The following is a 19,785-nucleotide window of genomic DNA, read 5'->3' on the forward strand; positions in this document are numbered from 1 at the left end:
CATTTTTTTAAATTGTTTAATTAGAGCAAAACTAGCATAATAAACTTTTAAAATCAAATTCAGATGCTGTATTTATACTTTATTACACTTATTTTATTAAATATTTTCATAAAGATTTAATCAATATATCTAAATTAACATTATATTTAAGAACTTTCAATATGAAGCCATTACATGCATGGCATCTCAATTTATTTACATTACACTTACCTTATGTTAGTTTTTCTTCAAGGAAATGAACTTTACAGGGATGTTTGTGTCTTGAAAAAGAGAGAAAAATTGATAGTAAAACCATTTTATTTCTAGCTTGTTTTCATTAGGAATTAATTTCCCTGATGCAAAATAAATAAATTTCTAGTCTTATTTATAATTATTTTCCATTGCATCACTGATGTGTACGTAACTTTTAATAAGTCTTGGTAATCATGGTTCTTTTTCTCTCTGAAACAAACTACTTATGAAATGGTTTCACTATGGGTTTTTTCTGAGGCTCAAACATTTCTTACTTTACATGTTGTGATTTTAATAATAAATGTAATTTGCTTTGTTTTATGAGCACATTGTATGAGCAACTTTATTTCTATATTAAAATGAGTTATAGTTGGTGTTATGTTGATTATTAGTGTTAAGATCTTTTACCAAATAAATTGTATAGAACTTCACTTGATTCCTGAAATAATACATAAATTTTTACACTATTTTATAAAATTATATGAATTTTTTTTATTTATTAAAATGGAAGTTTTTTAGCAATTATAAAATTCTGTTAACAGTAGGAAATAGGTGTTAGTGTTTTCATTTCACACTATTTAGAATAATACCAAAGTTCTACTGACTTAAAGAAAATGTGAATGGCATATCGTTAATTCTATTTAAATTTGTTTATTTTTAAAGGTATTTCATTCCGTTGTTGATAGTCGATGGGCATCTACTGCAACTCACCAACTTGTCGGAATTGTTACTTATTATGGAAAACACTATTCCACATTTTTCTTCCATACAAAACTGAGAGTTTGGATTTATTTTGATGATGCTGCTGTCAGAGAAGTAAGCAGAATTTCTCTTCCACATTTTTACTTACTTATTAATATAATCAAATGCTGTTTACATAAAAATTAAAAGGGAATTAGAAAATGGTTTATGTGAATTAATAAACATTTATAGCCTCTCCTTTATCGAAAGTATCTTCCAAACTAGTGCATTTAATTTTTAAAGTTATTTTTTGCCGTGTGTTTATAAACTTTGGCAAATTATATCTTCAAAAATCTGATATTTAAAATTAATAATAAAATACATTACATTATATTGCACACCTTTATATTTTATGTATTTTTTATATTTATGTTTTCACACTTTATTTTTTAAAATTTTTAATGAAAAATGTAAATTAATAAATGATATTGAAATATACGTTTAATCAATTATAAAAAATTGTGTAACTTTCTTGAGAAGGTAAAAAAAAACTAAAAATGTTTTTAAAAGAATTGTAATAAATTTTTTTTTTTGACTCATTAAAAACCTATAATCTATATCAAATTTTATTCAAACCTCTGTCACATTTGGGACTAATTTTCAAGATGGAAATTAATATGTAAATATTGTTTATTATAATTTGAAACTGAATTGTATGTTATTAAAGCAATATTTCTGTAAAAGAAGATTTTGTTTGTATTATAAATACTGTTAATTCCTAATTAAGCTAATATGTTTCCGTCTTTGATTGCTTGTATACAACAGGTAACTTGATAGTAATCGTTTTGGAGCATTTTAATACAATGACATTTAGAAAAAAGATTTTTTTGGCTTTGGTTGCTAATTGGCTATTGTTAATAATATAACCTCAATAGTTTAAAATTTTATTAATAGCTTAAATCTTACAGTCGTAATATACTGTGCAAATTTCTTTTTTTATTACCTGTGTTCTTACCGTACTGCTTTTAGCCTTTTCCCACTTCTTGGGTGATGTTAAAAAATATCTAAAAAATAACTTTATTTGATCAATTAGTTGTATTTTTAATATGTTACATCTTTGACTATTGAAAATTTGACTATTTGGAATGTTGTATGTTTTATAAGATTGTATAAATACCAAGCAAAATATGAATTATATAATTGAAATTGTATAAATTACATTGAAGTGATTTTTGTTTCTTGATTATGTGGTGTTAAATATTGGCAAATAGATTTTTTTATTTTACATGATCAATTTGTTAGAATCTTTTAAGAATTATAATATTACTTGAAAATAATAATTGTTTTTATTTATCATTAGATTGGACCAAAATGGGAACAAGTTGTCGAAAAATGTTGTCGTGGGCATTTCCAACCCCTCCTTCTGTTGTACGCCAATCCACATGGCACACCTGTTAGTACATCCACTGCACCTCGATTAGTTACTGTTGTGCCTGGGCATCGAAAGAATCCAAATGGTATAATAAATTATTGTAGCATTTTTAAAGAGAAATCTTTATACTTAATTTGTACAGTGATGGGACTCAAATCATTTACAAGACCGGTACTCTTAAAATTATATCAGTATTTTTTAAAAGTAGTAATTATAGAAAATAATGGGAACATAATATAAGATGTATAAATGATATTATTTTTGTTTTAAACTAATTATTTTTTAAATATTGGCTTCCTGATTTTTCCCTTGAATCTTCCACATATTATTACATCGGAGTATCATTGGCCCTGTGGTACGTCATAGCCATTTTATAACAACTGGCTTTGATTTCCAGTTTTCAGAGGTAATCACATTAAGGAAATTATTATTTTTTAAATATTTTCTACCGTAAGTCTGTTTCTTTTGTGCCTACTGATGGAATTTATAAGGCTAAAGCCTCTTTCATCTGAACTTACAGCAACAGTTGGCTAAATATTCTTTGCCTTCATTCTCTCATTCATACTCTTAAGAATTATATGATTGTTCATGTTTTTAAAATATGTTCCAATATAATCCCTACAGTCATTGATGTCTATTCGATACTTGAAAATGTCAAAAAACTTCAGAAGCAGTTGATTTTCCCCTTCTCTCCTAGAAACAACCAGATCTTCTATTTTCTATTATTTCGGTTCCAGATATGTAACCTAGTCGATTCCGACAAGACTTTTTACAGTACCTTCATGAATAATCTATCGTCATTGATTTGATTTTAAGATTTCAAATTATGCATCTATTGATATTCTATCCTATTTGCATGTAAAACACTTGAATTTTATATTCTCACTCAAATGAATACATTCAAAATTTTTAGAGCTAAAAGTTTCCTCAAATGTTTTCTCTTAAGCTCCATCATTAGTCTTGAGCATTTCAAAAGCTTTAAATGTTCGTCGTAATCTTTTTTTCTTTAATAAAATTAAAATTCCTTTCTTGTATTTCTTTGGACAACATAGAGATTTCCATCAAAATATCAATATTTTAGGAAGTTTTTATTTTCTAGGCATTTTTGCATGCCTGAGAATGTTTTATTTGATATGGAGAACAAATACAGAGATGAATAAGCACACCAACTTACAGTTGTTGATTTTAAACAGCATGATGCCCATCGTGGCCCAAAAACACGTCTAATTTTAATGATTTAATTTCAAAGATTTTTGTTTGATTGATGAAAAATTGCATACATTTTATGAATGAAAAATTTCAAACGATTAACTTCTTTGATCCTCTTGATTAAATCAGCTAAAACAAGCTAAAGGTGATGATTTAAACAATGACAGACTATTATATTTGGGAAACTACTCAAAATTCAAGTTCTGACACCAGAAATTTTCTTTCAACATTACACTGGTTCCATCTGGACAAAATGCAATTAGATTTCGCTTTAAATGATTGTTGTCAAATTTTACACTGTTTTAAGTCTGCGATAGACTTTCAAAAATTGATTTATAATTTTGCTTTCGCAATTAAGCAAATCTAAGAAGGATGAAAGGTGCGATTTCCGGATCTTTCACTTTATTAAAAATCATTAAAATTGGCTTGCTGGAGATGGTTGAAGCCTCATCAATAATAATACGAACAATATGCGTATGCAAATTTTTAAATCCTCTGTTTTCTTACCAAATATTTCATTTTTCCTTTAATTGATAATGAAGTCAACTATTTTTGTTGTTATTTTCCGTGAATAAAGACCAATCGTCATACTCAATCCATTTTTTAATTGAAGCTTGATTTCATCTTCAGTGTGTGAGGATATAAGACGTTTCGTCAAACAGTACACAATATTAAATAGTTTACATGTTGACTTTATGCATATTTCACTAATTTTATCAACAACTTTGCATATCGATTAGTTTTTAACTGTTTGAAGCTATGCTTAGATAAGTTGTCTTATTTTGTATTAAAATGTTCTTCCATGTTTTTTTTTCTTCTTAAACATGCTTGCAGGTTCCTTATTACATTTCCTAATGGCTCCACTTGGCATTCTCTATTCTTTAGAAACATGAATGCCTTTATTATATCCACTTTGCGATACTTATCACATCCCAATTTACCTTTAACAGCTATTAATCAGTAATAATTATTATAAAGATATTAAGCTCTTCTTGGGTCCAGTGATCAGGAAGATTAGTTTCGATTTTTCTGGTTAGCAATTAATTTGGAATCTTTTATATCTTTATTAAAAGTCACCTAAACTTAATTGTCTTTTCCTTTTTAAATAAGTCAAAAATAATTACTAGAAAAATTGCTGAAACATATTAAATGCTCTAATGTAGTAAAAATCCACAATACATTTATTTCTACAAACTATGAATTAAAATCCTGCCAAAATTCAATGTTTTAAATCAAAGGCACCTGAAAATTTTAAGGACCAGTACACATTATTTAGTTTTAAGAATCAGTACCAAAGTACCAATGCAAACTAGGTGAATCCCATCACTGAATTTGTATATAAAATTAAATTGAATATATATATAAAAAAAAAACTTTAGAAAATTGTTTAAAAAGGAGAAATTTTCAATTATTATAATGTTTAATACGAATAGAATTTAAAACAGTTTTAAATGCTTTATGAATTTTTAAATTATACTTGTTACTTCTTTAAATGATATTGATAGAAATATTATCTGTAATCAGTCTTTAGTTAAGTTATGAACTAATCTGTGTTTAAAAAAAATTCTTACAAAAATCTTTAACTTAAAATGATAAAAAATGAAATTTTTTTATATCCTTAAGTAATATGCTTTCAGAGTTTCTCGAAGGTTGTTTTTTTAAATCAATAATTTAATATATATATATTTTTTCAGACAAAGATCCTGGTTCAATCAACGTAAGTGACAAGCATATGAGACTTTTTCAACATCCATCTACGAATAATCAAAGAAGAGCTTTAACTCCAAATCCTGAAGTGACTTGTGACATGACTCCAAACATACAACCTAGGAGAGCTGTCACACCCAGTGGTGAGCTTTCCTGGACAGAAGAACAAGCTTCTAAGCCAGAAATTTCTGACTCTCATGCATCATCTGCTGCAGAAAATTCTACTAATCATAGTATAAAATCATCCATATTTCATACTGCAACATATCCAAACTTTCACTTATCATCAAAATATCCTGAACAGATTTCTCTCAGAAATCCTATCCTGGATAATCTTAAGTTAAATCGTCTATCCGGTCGCATATCTGTGCCCAATTGTTCTCATTTTTCTGATGCAGCCCAAGCAAAACTGAACAGGACGTTACCCAATAGTAATGCTCTTAATCATCCAATAACAGTGGATAATTTGCAACAACCAGAAAATGATTCAGAAAAAATGGCAGATCCTCTGTCTTCTCTTAAAGACTCTGAGCATAGCTTAAATAACGCATATATTAGTCGCCAAACTGTGGAAAATATTTTGCAACTGCAAAAATTGCAACGTCAGCGATCAATAAATAACAAAAATGGAAATGGTTGCATCGGACATAGAAATAGTAGTAGTAGTTTGGAATCTTTGGATAATGTATTTGCTAAAGGGTATCACAATCATTTAAATTTAAAGTTTGATATTCCGGATGCTGCAAATATTGCTAGAAGAAGAGATTCTGGAAATTGGAGTGGTGACAGGAACAGTGCCAGTTCATCGAGTACTACTTCTCTAGATAATCCTTATTTCTATGTTGTTGGAAATAAAAGGTAAGCTTTTTTTTCTTCTTTCTTTCGACTTTTTATAATTTACATCTTTAAATTTAATGAGAATTTTTTTTGATGGATTTCTCATTAAATTATCCCTTTTTAAAGTTCTAAAATTTTTTTTGTCTTTATGTGATTCGCAGACAAATCATTATTCTCTCAAATTAACATGACACTGATGCAAATAAGTATGAGAAGACAGTTTTCGTTCATAAAAATATAAATACAGTAGGGAACCGATTATCCGGAACGGTCGGGACCATCGCTATTCCGGATAACTGATTTTTCCGGTTTTCTGAATCGCTACAAAAAGCCGTTTTTTTATTGTTAAACCCAACTAAAAAAAAAAAAAAATTGGAAATAATCTTAAAAATAAGAAAAAACGATGAAGTAATACACTAATGATTATTTCCGAAATGATGGTAAGGTAAACATCTTTAAAAAAGAAAGAAAAATCGTAAAATCTTACGAGGAAAAAATTTTTTTTTTCAAAATTGGCGAGAAAATTTATCGAATTTCATTCCGGTTTTTTAGTTTTCCGGTTTTCTGATTTCCGGATAACGGGTTCTGTACTGTACTTTGTACCAGACTAAGCTTGGAGAAAATCATCAAGCTTCAACATGAGCAATTGTTATACATTAATTCCCAATAATATAATAAAAACTTATTGAAAAGAAAGAAAAAACAATTTACTCTGCAATGAGGAAATTTTTAATTTCTTTTATTTGCAGGTTCAAAGTAACTTAGTTGTAATTACCCTTTTTCTTAATACTTTTAAAACGTTGTAACTAATTCAATACTGCGATTGTTTGATATCTTGTTAATTGATCATATATTTTGAATATAATTTGCACAGAAAAATAGTTTTTTTGGGAATAAAAATATATTTTATTAAAAAAATTGCATCAATTTGAAAAAAAATTATTTTTTTAAAAATAAAATAATAATTTGAAAATTTACCTGTCTTTTAAATTGTAATATAGTTCTTACACAGTGAAAATTGTATTCTGATAATTAAATGTTTCATAAATGATACACCTATTTCTTCACAAAAATAACATAAATAAACTAAATGCAACCAAATAACCATTTACATTAAAAAATGAAATTCTCTGACAAACTAATGCATTGTTCACTTTTAACTATTATTTTCGCCTATTTTCTTATTTTATTGGGTGATCTCTTTTAAGGTTTCTATATGAAATATTTGTAAAATAAAAACTATATATTATTATATTGCTACATTTCAGACCATTAAATTGCATGAGAAGTGCTGGTGGAAGACCTGGAGATACTCCCTCCCTCACAGATGCAGGCTATGATTCTTTCTCTCTTTCAAGTTCTGACAGTTATCCTTCCGCCATAAACAATTCTCCGTCTAAGATTGATTCAAGACTGGGGCAGATTCCGGAGCATGTACAGACAGCTTTTGTTCCTTATGACATATCCCAATTGCAGTATTGTTTGAAGGATTTAAAGAACAATGAACATTTCCCTTTTGGTAAGTTGCCGGTTGTGTTATGTAATCTTTAATTTTGTTGTAAAAATTGTTTGTTTCCCTTCAAAATTAATTATTTTTTTTACTGTCCCTGATTCTTCAAATTTAATAAATGAAAATATGTTGATGCATTGTGGCTTTTCTCAGTCACATTCTTTATTTTGTTTTAATTACAATGTTAAAATTCTAGAAGAAGGAAAGGAATAAACACTAAAACTAATTTAATAAATATTTATATTATAATCAACATAATTCTAAAAGAAAATTGTTTTTCTGATTAAATTTATAATTGAAAATGTTCAATTTTAGGTTTCAAAGATGAATGTGATAAATTATGTGCTGAAGCTGACATATTTGTTGCTAAATCTGTGGAACGTGAGAATGTCGGAGATATATCAATGGCTGCACTTCTCAGTGATACAGCTGCTGGTAAGTTTGCATATAACATCAACTCTTTTTCAAAACTTATTGGCATTATAATTTATAGAATGAATATACTGTGCTCAATTTTTATATCTATTAAAATTTACTAAAATCTTGAAGTTTTTTTTCCCATTAAAACTACATAAATATGCTTAATTTTTTTCTTTGTATGTATCGCCCAATATGGAATTCCAGGTGGGACGTTTACACTAAATTGACGATTAGTTAAAATATTTTAAAGCATTGGTTTAAATTTTTATGGATTTCAACATTGACCACTTTTATATACATTAATACAAATCTGCAATTTGCCCTGCATTTTATTTATTTTTTTTAAAAAATAATTTCCACATGTTGCTAGTGTGACATGAAAAGGACAGGCATTTTCATCTTTCAGTTAAAAAACTCAAAATTCTGTGTGAACTTTTCTTTTTTTGGTAGACAATAATGTTTTATTAAATATTCTATGAAAAAATTCAATTACTTTCTTGATTCTTGGTTGTGTAGGAAATATTCAAAGTTTATCGTTGCTTGTGTGACTTGTATGACCAATGAAATAATAACACACATAAATATTTACAAAGCAAGTTTTTTTAAAATTATTATATTAATGAAGGATACAGTAATAATATCAAAAGGTAATAATATTAGTTTTCTTTGCCTCTCAATTTGCTTTTGACATAATTGTTTTGCCACATGCTCAAATGAAACTAATTTTAATTTATTCACTGGGATTAACACAAAATCAAAGGATGTCATTTACATATTGTTACTTACTGTTGTTATTTACATATTTTCCAGCATATTACTTTTTCATGATTTTTCTTAACCTACATTTGTGTTCAGTTTAAAATGATGTTGTGGGTGAGATTTAAAAAATTGTCACACTCACTCCAGGAACGTGTCACACCCTCAATGTTTAGCAACCTAAATTAAAGAAAAAAAATTTTGCTTCTATAATTCAAAGTATCATAATAAAATATTTTTGAATTAGTGTCAAAACTTACACTCAAATAAATTTTTCTGTTTATATATAAATGCAACTTTTTCTTGCGGATGTGACAATAATTAAGAGTAAAATTTAATATGCTTACCTTTTGTAACGAAGATTAGTGAATACTTTTCTATGGGCTAAAGCTCTAAATAATAGCTGTCAGATTATATGTATATAAGTTTAGAGATTTGAAGAATTGCTTGTTCATCGAATATGTAACAAAGATTTTTGCAAAGTATTTCCACACAGACATATGTCATTTTATTAGTTAAAATAAGCAAGTTAATGACAAAAATTTCATTCTTTTTCATTAAAATATGAAATAGTATACCCTTTTACAGTTAAAATTAAACATAGTTAAGGAAGTTAAAATTTTCATCCTCATGTCCACTTTTTTGTGGATTAAGCAGTATATGCCTACTAATTTTCTGATATTTTTTATTTGTTCTGTTAATAATAAATATGGTAGTCTTGGTTTTTATATCTGTTAAATTATAATTACTAAAAATCCATAAAGTATCAATATAATGACAAAAATTATTTTGAAAAAATTATTTTATTATTTGAAATTATTTTGGAACCTATTAAGTTTGTTAAAAATTAAAATTGAAAAGTATTAATTTTTGCTCTTGATAGGTTAGCTTTTAATAACAATACATATCTTCGCATGAACTTGTTTGCAAAACAATGAATAAAACTAAAATTATCTTGATTGAACATTAATTAATATTTACACTCAAGCAAGCAATTTTTTAAATTTTTCTTTTATAAAAAGATATATTGAAATATATTGTTCATTATTTCTTTCCTGTCATGGACAAGATATTTTATTAGTCTATTTTTTTTAAAAAAACACTGCTAAAAGTGCATATTTTATTTCTGTATGTCTTTTTTACATTAATAAATTAAATGATTATGCTAATATACATATATTTTTTCTCGTTTAGCTCGAGCGAGAGCTGCCATGGATGTACCATACACAAACAGCACTGCTTTAGCAATGGCAAAAATGAAGCACAGTATGTGTCTAATTAGATCCTCTAACTTGCATAAGAAATTGAAGGAACAAGAAGTGGCATTGAGACGAAAACAGAAAGAAGCAGCTATTGAGGCTTATCATAAAGAACAACAAAATGCTGTCTATAATAAAACTTCCAATGATGCCTCCACAAATAGTTCTGAGAGTACTTTAAACGATAGTTTAAAAAGTCCTCAAAAACCTGCGTGTGCCAAGCAGCCTGAGGAGCAAATAAATAATGATAAAAATATTGAAATATATGCCACACTGCCTAAAAGAAGTTTGAAAAAGAAGGGTGCCCTTTCTTCTTTCGTTGAATCCTTGACGGGTGATGAAAGTTGTGATGAAAAATCAGTGAAGGATAAGCGCAATAAAACACCTGATGGCAGAAAGTCTGATGGCGACATTAGTTCCAATGAAAAAGAAGATAAAAGATCAAAATCTCCAAGTCGAAAAAAATCTTTCCAAAAAGCGTCAAATAAAGATTCTGATCTCAGTGACTATTCCAGTGAATGGGAGCATTCGAAAAAGACCTCCTTATACAGGACATATTCAGGCCCAACTGCCAATTCTAAAAATGAGCTTTCAGATATCAATTCCAGTACCATACAGTCTTCTCCAGACCACCCTGCAAAAAAGCAGCATAGAATTCGTCGAAAGCTGATGGGTGGCTTTATGAGGAGAAAAAATCGAAGCTTGCCCGATCTCCGTGAAGGTCAGGATTCGGGCGGTGAAGCAGCCAGGTCTTTTGACGATTGCTTTTTCTCTCAGACTCCAGTATCTTGTCGCAAAAACAACTCTTTGAATCAGGAAAAATCACCACCTAAAGGAAGACAAGAGTCTTCAAAATTTACGCATCTGACAGATAGTAAATCTTCAAAGAAATGCATTACCAGAGCAAATACACCTCCTCCATACAAACCACCTCCACCTATTCCTCATGCAACATCCTCCAATGCCTCCTCTCCAAAGAAAAATATCCAGTATCACAACCACGAAGCAAAGAAAGCAGCACCACCTCCAACACCTCCCCATGATGCCCAGAAACAAAAATCTGTACATCAACCTCCTGTAAATAGGGACTTGAAACAAATTCCCAGGAAACTGAATCTCCATAATGTGGCACATAAACATGATGAACTTCCAATGCATAATGCTGAATGGCTAAAAGAGCTGCAGTTGAAGCAGGAAGAGTTGAATTTGAAGCGAAAGCAACAGGAAGAAAGGGAAAAATGGCTTGCTGAGTGTTATTCAGGAGTTGATCAAAAATCAGGTATAATATTAAAATAATGAATTTCTGTTATTAATAATTATTTCTATTATTATAGTATGTAGCGTACTAATCTGAGCTTAAGCCTGTTTTTCGAAGGCTCCTTCGTAATATATGAAACGCTTTTTTGCGAATAATATGCTATTTTTATAACTGCTGTGAGTTTGCAACTGTTACTCATGACTGTTAAGTGAAGTTCAGCCTATCTAAAGCCAGCTCTGTCTATGCTTTTCTTGAAAATGACGCAAAACGTTATTATGGAGAAAAGCCACAGTTTTGTGAAAATGAAATGCATTTTGGTCTAATTTTTAAATATTTAAAATTTTATTCCAATGCTGCATTACTTGGATTCACAAAAATTTTCAAAAACTGAGAATAAAGCAATGATTTTGATAATTTTCATCTAGGTAAAAAATTGTTGCAGAATCGACAATTTTTAAAAAAGTTAAAAAACTTTTAAAATATTTAAGTTATTTGTCCTTTATAAAGTCCAGATAATTCTTCAAGGCAAGATTATATATATAGTTAAAAAAAATTTGTAATCTGTTTTTGCTAGCATCTTTAAAATTTCGCTTTGCTTATTTTTGGCATCTAACTTTTTATTTAAATTGTTTATAGCTTAAAATCATTGCATCAAGTGTAAGGCACTTAAACTATGACTTTTTTTTATTTTCCTTGGCGATAGAGTTTTATGATTAATGTCACCGTTAAATAATAATATGCTACTGTATTTTAATAAAATAAAATTAAAAAACAGCTGAATACTTAAGCATAGGTTACATGAAGATTAAGAAATATAAATATCATTACAATGTTAGTTCTCAGATGTATCCAACAAATTAGAACTTAAACTACATCGGCTAGAGTTCTGAAGAAGTTTTTTGTCTCGTGTTAAAGTGAATCAAATAACGGAATGTAATTTGTTTATTATCTTCTTTTTAGTTACTTAAGTTTTCTTATGTATTTATTTTTGCTTTTTTAGCTATCTCCTCGAGAAAAGCAGAGTGTGGTAGAGATTTATATAATCATAATCAACAAGTTGTAAGTAGTGCAAATTCATAAATTTTTGTTTGTTTGAGATTACTTGATTTTTGCAATGTGCTTTTAATTTTTTTTTCTTAGGGAAAAAAATAAAATAAAAAAACCTGCTGGATTTTCATAAATTTAACTTTAGAAAATACGTTTAAATAGTATTTTTAGTCGATAAGAATACATGAAAGCTATACTAACATTAAAATATCAACGGAATTTAATTTTTGATCTTTGAAATAGGTTAAAAATAAATGTGTATGAAATATATTTTGAAATTAGTTTTCTTTTTTACATTGTGCATTTTTGAATTATTTTAAAATCAAGTTCAATTGATATCAGAACTTAAACTTCAAAGATCAAATAGAATTTTTAGAGTTAATTCATTTTAAAATGCTGTTCTTTGAAGGATGTTCCCATCATGGTTTTCGTATTTTAACATATCTTAAATACATTTCATATATTCATTTATATTCCAATTAAAAATATTGTTTTAAATGTGTTTAGAGTTAGATTGTTATGACTCTCTGCACATTTTTTAAGCATGTAGTATTTCATGACTAATTTTAATTTTTTTTGTTGAAAGAAATGTAAAATATTTATATTATTAAATACGAAAATTAAAACTAATCGACTAAGGCAAATTTGTATAGTTTATTTTTCGTAGATAATTGTTGATTTTATGATAAAAATTAGAATTAACTTATGTATATTTGCAATAACTTGTAGTTAAATACATATTTAAATATTGCTCATTTGTCTTTAACCGACTGGTGGTGACACAGTTTTAGGGAAAGTTTCTCCTCTATACACTATTTCCCTTTCTCACAACATGGGAAAATTGTTTTTGCTGTATGAGAAAAGAATGTAGCTTGAAATACAATTTTCATCATGTGTGACTTCCTGATTTATTATTGATTTGTAAAAACTTTCCCACATAAATTCTTAGTCGAAGTTATGCAATGTTTAAATCTAGTTAATCATAGTCTTTTAATTAACTATAAATTTTGTTTTCAATCAAATTAATCTATAGGAAATTATTTATACAAAGAGAAGAGCTAAATTTTTCTTCTTAGTTAAGGAACAGCTGTATGAAGTTAATATAGGTAGCATGTTTTTACCGCTAGAGTCAAATTTTTCTTTGCAATATCTATGTTGCAACTTGCTGTGTAAATTATATTACATGACTTGGTATTGTCTTTTTATGTTTGGTTTTTAATTTTTAAATATCTGGAATTTAAAATTAAAAATCTTCATAGTCATTTCTTTTTTAAAAATTTTTAATCAGGAAGAGTATTCGTCTACTTTCGTGACTTTTCAGTTTATAGATAAATATTTCATAAATTTGTTCAGTCAGAAAATTTTTTCATGATTCCAGTTGCATTTGCTTGATATTCTTGAAGTGCAAAAGATACATGTGATATTTAACAAAGTAATTAAAATCTCTTCTAATTTGCAAAGTTTTCTGTGAGCAGAACAGAAGTCTACACAAAATTTACCAAAAATCCACATGACTATTTAAATAATAACTATAATTTTTAAGGAAAATTTTTTAATTGCTTTAATATAATATTTTATTGCAGTTTTTTCTAAAGGCTTATTTATATATGTTTTAAAATTTGTTCATTTGTACTCTATTTTTTATTTATGAATTTATTTAAATTAATTTCATTCGTTTCACAGCATGACAAAGAAATACATTGCCTACCAAGATCTGTTGCTAGTTGTCTATCAGTGGCCAGTAAAGACATTTCACCTGTTAGCATTGATCAACAAAAATCTGTTCGTGATCTTACGACGAAGTTTGAAAATATATGTGTTTCCCCATCTGATTCAAATTCTGAGAACACCAATGATGTTAAAACAGTCGAAACAACAGCTATTAACAGTGATCAAATTGCGCAAAGCAGAAGAGCTTCTAATGAAATAGACAAGTCACATTGCCATTCTACCGCGAACCATTACTGCTCCCCTAAACTGTCCGATAAATCTTTTAATCAGTCAGACTGTATAAACGAAAGACTCTGCAGTCCTGTTAATGCAAAACAGACTCAAATGAATTCTAGTAATGTATATAACCATCATTTAACAGATGCTCAATTGACTAATGTTTTGAGGATAGGTGGCAATCGATCTTCTTTTAGGAACTCTAAAGGTGAATCTCAAGATGATTTATTGTTCAGGTACCCTCGTGAGGCATGCGTAATGCACGAGGCAAAAAGGCCCGACAAGCCACCAGACTATGAAACAGCTCTGCAGAGACTAGAGCTCCTGCGTAATGACAGGAACTTTTCTAAATTTTATGCGCCAAATTTCATGAACTTCGAGGACATTCTAGAACAAGCTAAGAAGAGAAGAGGACCCAAGAAAAGTGTGACATTCTCTGATAAAGTTGTGTTAGTGGCGTGCGCGGGCGACGAGGACAATGACTTCATACCTAATCCTTTATTAGAGCGTGTATATAAACAACATTTCCAACAGAAACCAAATGGATTATCAACTGAAATTCAAGACAACGATCTTAGTTTAGTACATGATGTTAGTGCAACTGAAACACCTGCTCCAGAGCCGAAAATATCTGACAGTATGAAATCTTCAAATTCTCCGCTTTGCAATTTGTGCCATAAAAAAACGGTAGAGCCATCAAAATTGTATTGCCCTGATTGTGCCTTTTATATGTCCCGATTTCAACAAAAATAAAAACTAATTTTTGTGTTAAATAGAAAGAGGCATTAGAGATTGTCAAATTGATCTTCCAAATTGTTTGCCAAATTTAGCATAGATTTGTACAGTAAATAATGTAAGATTATGTTTACATGCTGTTAGAAGGATTTCAGATGTGCTCAAATAATGTTGTATGTGTTTTGTTTCGTGCAATATGTAAAATTCATCAAATGTTGATTTGTATGTAATTGTTGTTATCTATTGTTCTTGTATAGTTTTAGCCAGCATGTTGAATTTTTAGTTAATGTACTTAATTTGTCTTTTGTATATTTGGATTTATAAATTTTTTTTAAAATTTCATTTGCAATTTCAAAGTTGTTATCCAGTTTAGGAAATCTTTTAAAATACATTGTTGAATATTAAAAAAAAGTAGTGGAAAAAAAATAAGGAAAATTTTTAAAGTTTCTTATTTTAAAGTGTGTATTAAGATGTTATAATTATTTCATTCTGTCTAACAGAAAAAGCTAAAGAAATAATCAAATTAGCTGTTGCTCCATACAGTTTAGTCTGTGATACTTGTTAGTACAATTATTTTTAGTGATTTTACTTTGTAATGTTATGCTTGTAACAATGACTTTATTTGTTTGATATTTCTTAGATTTTAAATTTTTATCTGGCCTTTCTGAGCACATACAAAACAAATTAGTAGGAAAAAAAAATTCAGTATTTTTTATGATTTTTATTAATTTAGTTATGCGACTCATTGTGTGGAATAGCTATTAATTTTTTTTTCAGTAGTTGCTTTAAAAAATTTGACTAAAAATAAATTACCATACATTCTCAAACAATTTCATAATTTCAATTTTCATTTTTTTTATTAACATCAAATAAATCATTAAACCATCTATAGTTTTATGTATGTACTAAATATGTTGATTTGTGCCAAAGTGAAATAAAAATAAGTCTATTGAGGCAAGTTTGTTGATAAGTTTTATTCCTTCTATCTGATGTGTTTAGATTTTTCTTTTTTGATTTATCAACACACATCGGTTAAAAGGAAAGCATCAGCTAACTTTCTATGAGACTTATATATTAGAATTGCAGTATTTAAAAACCACCGATATTTTTAACTGCTAATGTGTACATAAGCGGACTTTGTAAATATAGAGCATTTTTTTTAATATTGTACAAATTATTTTAATAAATCAAATATTTTAGTTTCAAATTGGTTTTCATATTTTTTACTCCACCAGAGTTTCTTCTTTTTTTTCACAGCATAAATATTTCTAAAATTGTTTCAAAAACAGCTCAGTCTACATTTTTATGAAGACTTGTCTCATTTTTTAAAAGTTGTATGCCTATTTTTAACGAACAGCTTTTTTCTACATAAATAAAAGCTGTTAGCTGTTTTTTGTATCTCTCTCTTTTCTGTATTAAATTGACTAGGTTGCATGTGAAAAGGAGTTCCACAATAAAAAGCAATCAAGTAAGAAAAAGAGAGATAAACTTTATTTTCTGTTTAGTTTCTTCAAAAAAAATAAAAAACAGACATTTATTTATAAAATTAAAATGTTAGTTCGAAAAACAAATGATGATTTTTAAATGACTTTTTGCTATCAGTTGCGAAAAATCGGCAACTTTTTTCTTTACCAATTCGCTTCTAAAAAAACCAAATTGCGATTTTATATCCTTCGTATTTTTTCAGTTTTATTGTATTTTTATGCGTGTAGTTTCAACTAACCATTTATTGACTATGCTGTTGTATTAAATTTAGAAAACATACTAGATTTAATCCATGCTGCAATTGAGTTTAACAAGATCGCTATTTTATTACTTTTATAAATTTCTCTCTATTTCATTCCGAGCAATATTTATTTAAATTTCCATTCTAATGACACGTTTGAGATCCATATTTTCTTTATTTTGTGCAATTGAATATGAGCTCTATTATTCTAATTTATACTATCCTCTTATCTCCAATATACCCTTTCATACACAACTTATTAGCAATGAGTTAAACAACAGGATTGGCATTTCTTATAAATCTCCAAATTTCCCATTTATTTATTTTTAATGTTACTCTGAAAATTTCTACTCGATACCTAATAATTGCCTCTCCTCCCTATTAATACTATCCAGCTTATTTAAATATTAAAAATTGGTGCTCGTTCAATATTTAAATTTCACGTAAGAACAGATTCGAAACACTTAATTGAATGAAGCAAGTAAGAATCTTGGATGTCAATGAAAAATGTTTATCTTCTTTCTCTATATGTAACGACCCCCTCTTTTGAAAACCAATTTTAGAAGGCAAACAATTTTTTCCATAAACTTTGCGTTGGTGTTGAAGAAAACCTGTAGGAGAGACCATCAAAACTCAAATTTATTTTTTACACATAATTATATCAGTAGGGAAAATTTTTATTGATGCTAAAGTTTATTCATCGATCCGGTTTTTATGACGGCAACACAAGTGGCTTTTCCGTACTAAGAAAATGACCCTGACTGAAATTGAAATCATTTGCGAAAAGTCATGTACCTTCGAAACATTTGGAAGTTAATGGTTGTTCCCCCTAAAAACGATCATTTTACTGTGGAACAGAGTAGTCGCTCCTAAGAGGTTTCACTGTATATATATATATATATATATATAGCACAGTAAAGACAAAAAGAAAAGAGAGAAAAATAAAGAAAATTAATAAGTTTTATTAACTACACTTAAGCTGCAAATATATAGAAATCATAAAATAAGTTAAAATATCGAGAAAACATGGAAAATAATAAAGATTATTGAAAAGAGAAGAATAAAATTTATTAACAAATAAATATTTTTAAAATTTAATTCTTTTAAAAAAATTATTAAAGAGCCTGTCTGGTTTTTTAATATTTTTTTATTAAATAAATGAAAAAAATTTGTAAGTGCTTTTAAATAAATTTTTTTCTTCTCTTTTCATTAATCTATATTATTTTCCATGTTATCTGTATATTTTAACTCAGAGAAAATATGTAAAATATTAAAGATTAATCGAAAGAGAAGGAAAAAAAATTGTTAAAACAAAATATTTAAAGAAATATATATACATTGAAAAGCAAGAAAATAAAAGATATAATCTCTTCATCAGCTCGCACTATATCACGACTAAGTGGAAAAGAAGTGCTTTCTAATATTGTATCAATATAGCCAAAGTAAAATATATCAGCAGCACTAAAAAAAAAATGAAACAAAATAGAACGCATTTAGTAAAAAATATATCATGAAAAAAAAAAAACAGAAAATAAAGTGTAAATAAAAAACAGAACACAAAACGAAATCGATAAAGCGAATTCAAATGAATTTACATGTATGGAAAACTTTCAAGAATGTTTCAAAATATTTTCTTAATAAGATTGCCAGATTTCAAAATACGAAAACAGGAGGGCAAATGGAGCTATAATCGTAAATAGAGGAATTTTGTTTTTTGGCGCTTTCCTTCTGCAATACTGAAGCGTGTTTGATTCTTTACTTACCAAGGTTTGGTAATGCCCAAAAATGAATGAGCGCAAGGTAATATTATATTGGATAATTTAAAGAAGTTCATAATAAGATTGATGTTTAATTATACAATTTTAATGATTTTAGAAAATCAACATTTATTTAAAAACGACAAAGAGCGAGAGAGAGAAACATGATCTGCCCACTTTGCACAGATTTATAGCCATGGATTTGCACATGGTAAAAATAAAGATTAACAAAGAGGCTTTTAGTAAATTTATTAATAATAACATACAATTAACTCAGTAATTTTGTATAGAATTTAATTACTCTAGTTAGGCATTGTAGGGGAAGGCTTGGTTTATTTGTATTTCTACCAATTCACATAAATAATGAAAGACTAGAAATTATCTAACTCTAAATATTTATTGAAAAGGACAAAACACATAAAAATAAAACAAGGATAAAAAAAATACAAGAATTTGGAAGAGGGGTTTTGGGCTCGAATTAAACGGCAGTACTTTACGGCGGTTCTTGGCAGACTGTCTTAGTTCACCGCCAGAGGCGCTGTAGTGGGAGAAAGAGGAAAGCTTGTCACAGCATCCATTTTTTAAAATTTTTTTAATCAAATTTTGAAAGAGTTTGTCTATTTCTTTTTTTGGATAAATAAGCATCACAACATGTTCTTTTAATCCTATTCATTTGATTAAAAATGGTATTTAAATAGATGTTTTTAAAAACATTAGAATTCTAAGTAATTACCAGGGCTCGAAAAACCGCCCGTCCTCTGCGGTCAAAAATTCCCCGCGCACAACAAATTTCTCGAATCCGACGTCCGCGCGGACCAGTGGCGTAGCGAGGGGGGAGCAAGGGGGGGCATCATGCCCCGGGCGCAACTCACAAAGGGGCGCCAAATGGTCAACAAAACAAAATTGTTGGATAATTTTTATTTTTATTATAATTTATTTCTGGAAAATATATTTTAAATTTAGTGCCAGTGAAATATAATAAATGTTAATTCGTAAATAAAAAGGAACACTAATCAAACTGTAATAATATATTAATAATAGAAATGACACGTCTTTTCTAATGGCAGGGCTGACTCGACCTGTGTCTGTCAGCACTTCCTTATGGCATCTACGCTGTGTGGTTACATATATTATCTCCAAATATTTGCAGGGTGCTCCAATTCTGTTGCGAAATATACTAACTTTTAGTTTCATAACTTCAGTTCATTTCTGATATGAAATCTTAAGGAGGAATGATCGTGTGCAGCTCAGATTACAAGATCCTAGAATGAAT

The 19,785-nt window shown here is 28.2% G+C and overlaps 1 protein-coding gene across 3 annotated transcripts in view; it reads left to right on the plus strand.

Annotated features, from left to right (window-relative positions):
- The window catches only part of LOC107440583 (serine-rich adhesin for platelets), an 87,082-nt gene extending 70,846 nt beyond the window's left edge, over window positions 1-16,236 (plus strand). For 2 of the 3 annotated variants that reach the window (XM_016053555.3, XM_071178920.1), the window contains exons 10-17: window positions 895-1,047; window positions 2,273-2,429; window positions 5,248-6,118; window positions 7,366-7,616; window positions 7,923-8,042; window positions 9,978-11,321; window positions 12,301-12,359; window positions 14,031-16,236. In XM_016053555.3, the coding sequence (XP_015909041.1) occupies window positions 895-1,047; window positions 2,273-2,429; window positions 5,248-6,118; window positions 7,366-7,616; window positions 7,923-8,042; window positions 9,978-11,321; window positions 12,301-12,359; window positions 14,031-15,047 (3,972 nt within the window). In that variant the 3' untranslated portion in view covers window positions 15,048-16,236. Of the gene's footprint in view, window positions 1-894; window positions 1,048-2,272; window positions 2,430-5,247; window positions 6,119-7,365; window positions 7,617-7,922; window positions 8,043-9,977; window positions 11,322-12,300; window positions 12,362-14,029 lie in introns of all 3 variants that reach the window. The other variant, XM_016053558.3, reaches the window with a different exon arrangement.
- Window positions 16,237-19,785: the final 3,549 nt, after the last annotated feature.

The sequence above is a fragment of the Parasteatoda tepidariorum genome, chromosome 3 (assembly GCF_043381705.1).
Source record: "Parasteatoda tepidariorum isolate YZ-2023 chromosome 3, CAS_Ptep_4.0, whole genome shotgun sequence".
Classification (NCBI taxonomy): Eukaryota; Metazoa; Arthropoda; class Arachnida; order Araneae; family Theridiidae; genus Parasteatoda; species Parasteatoda tepidariorum.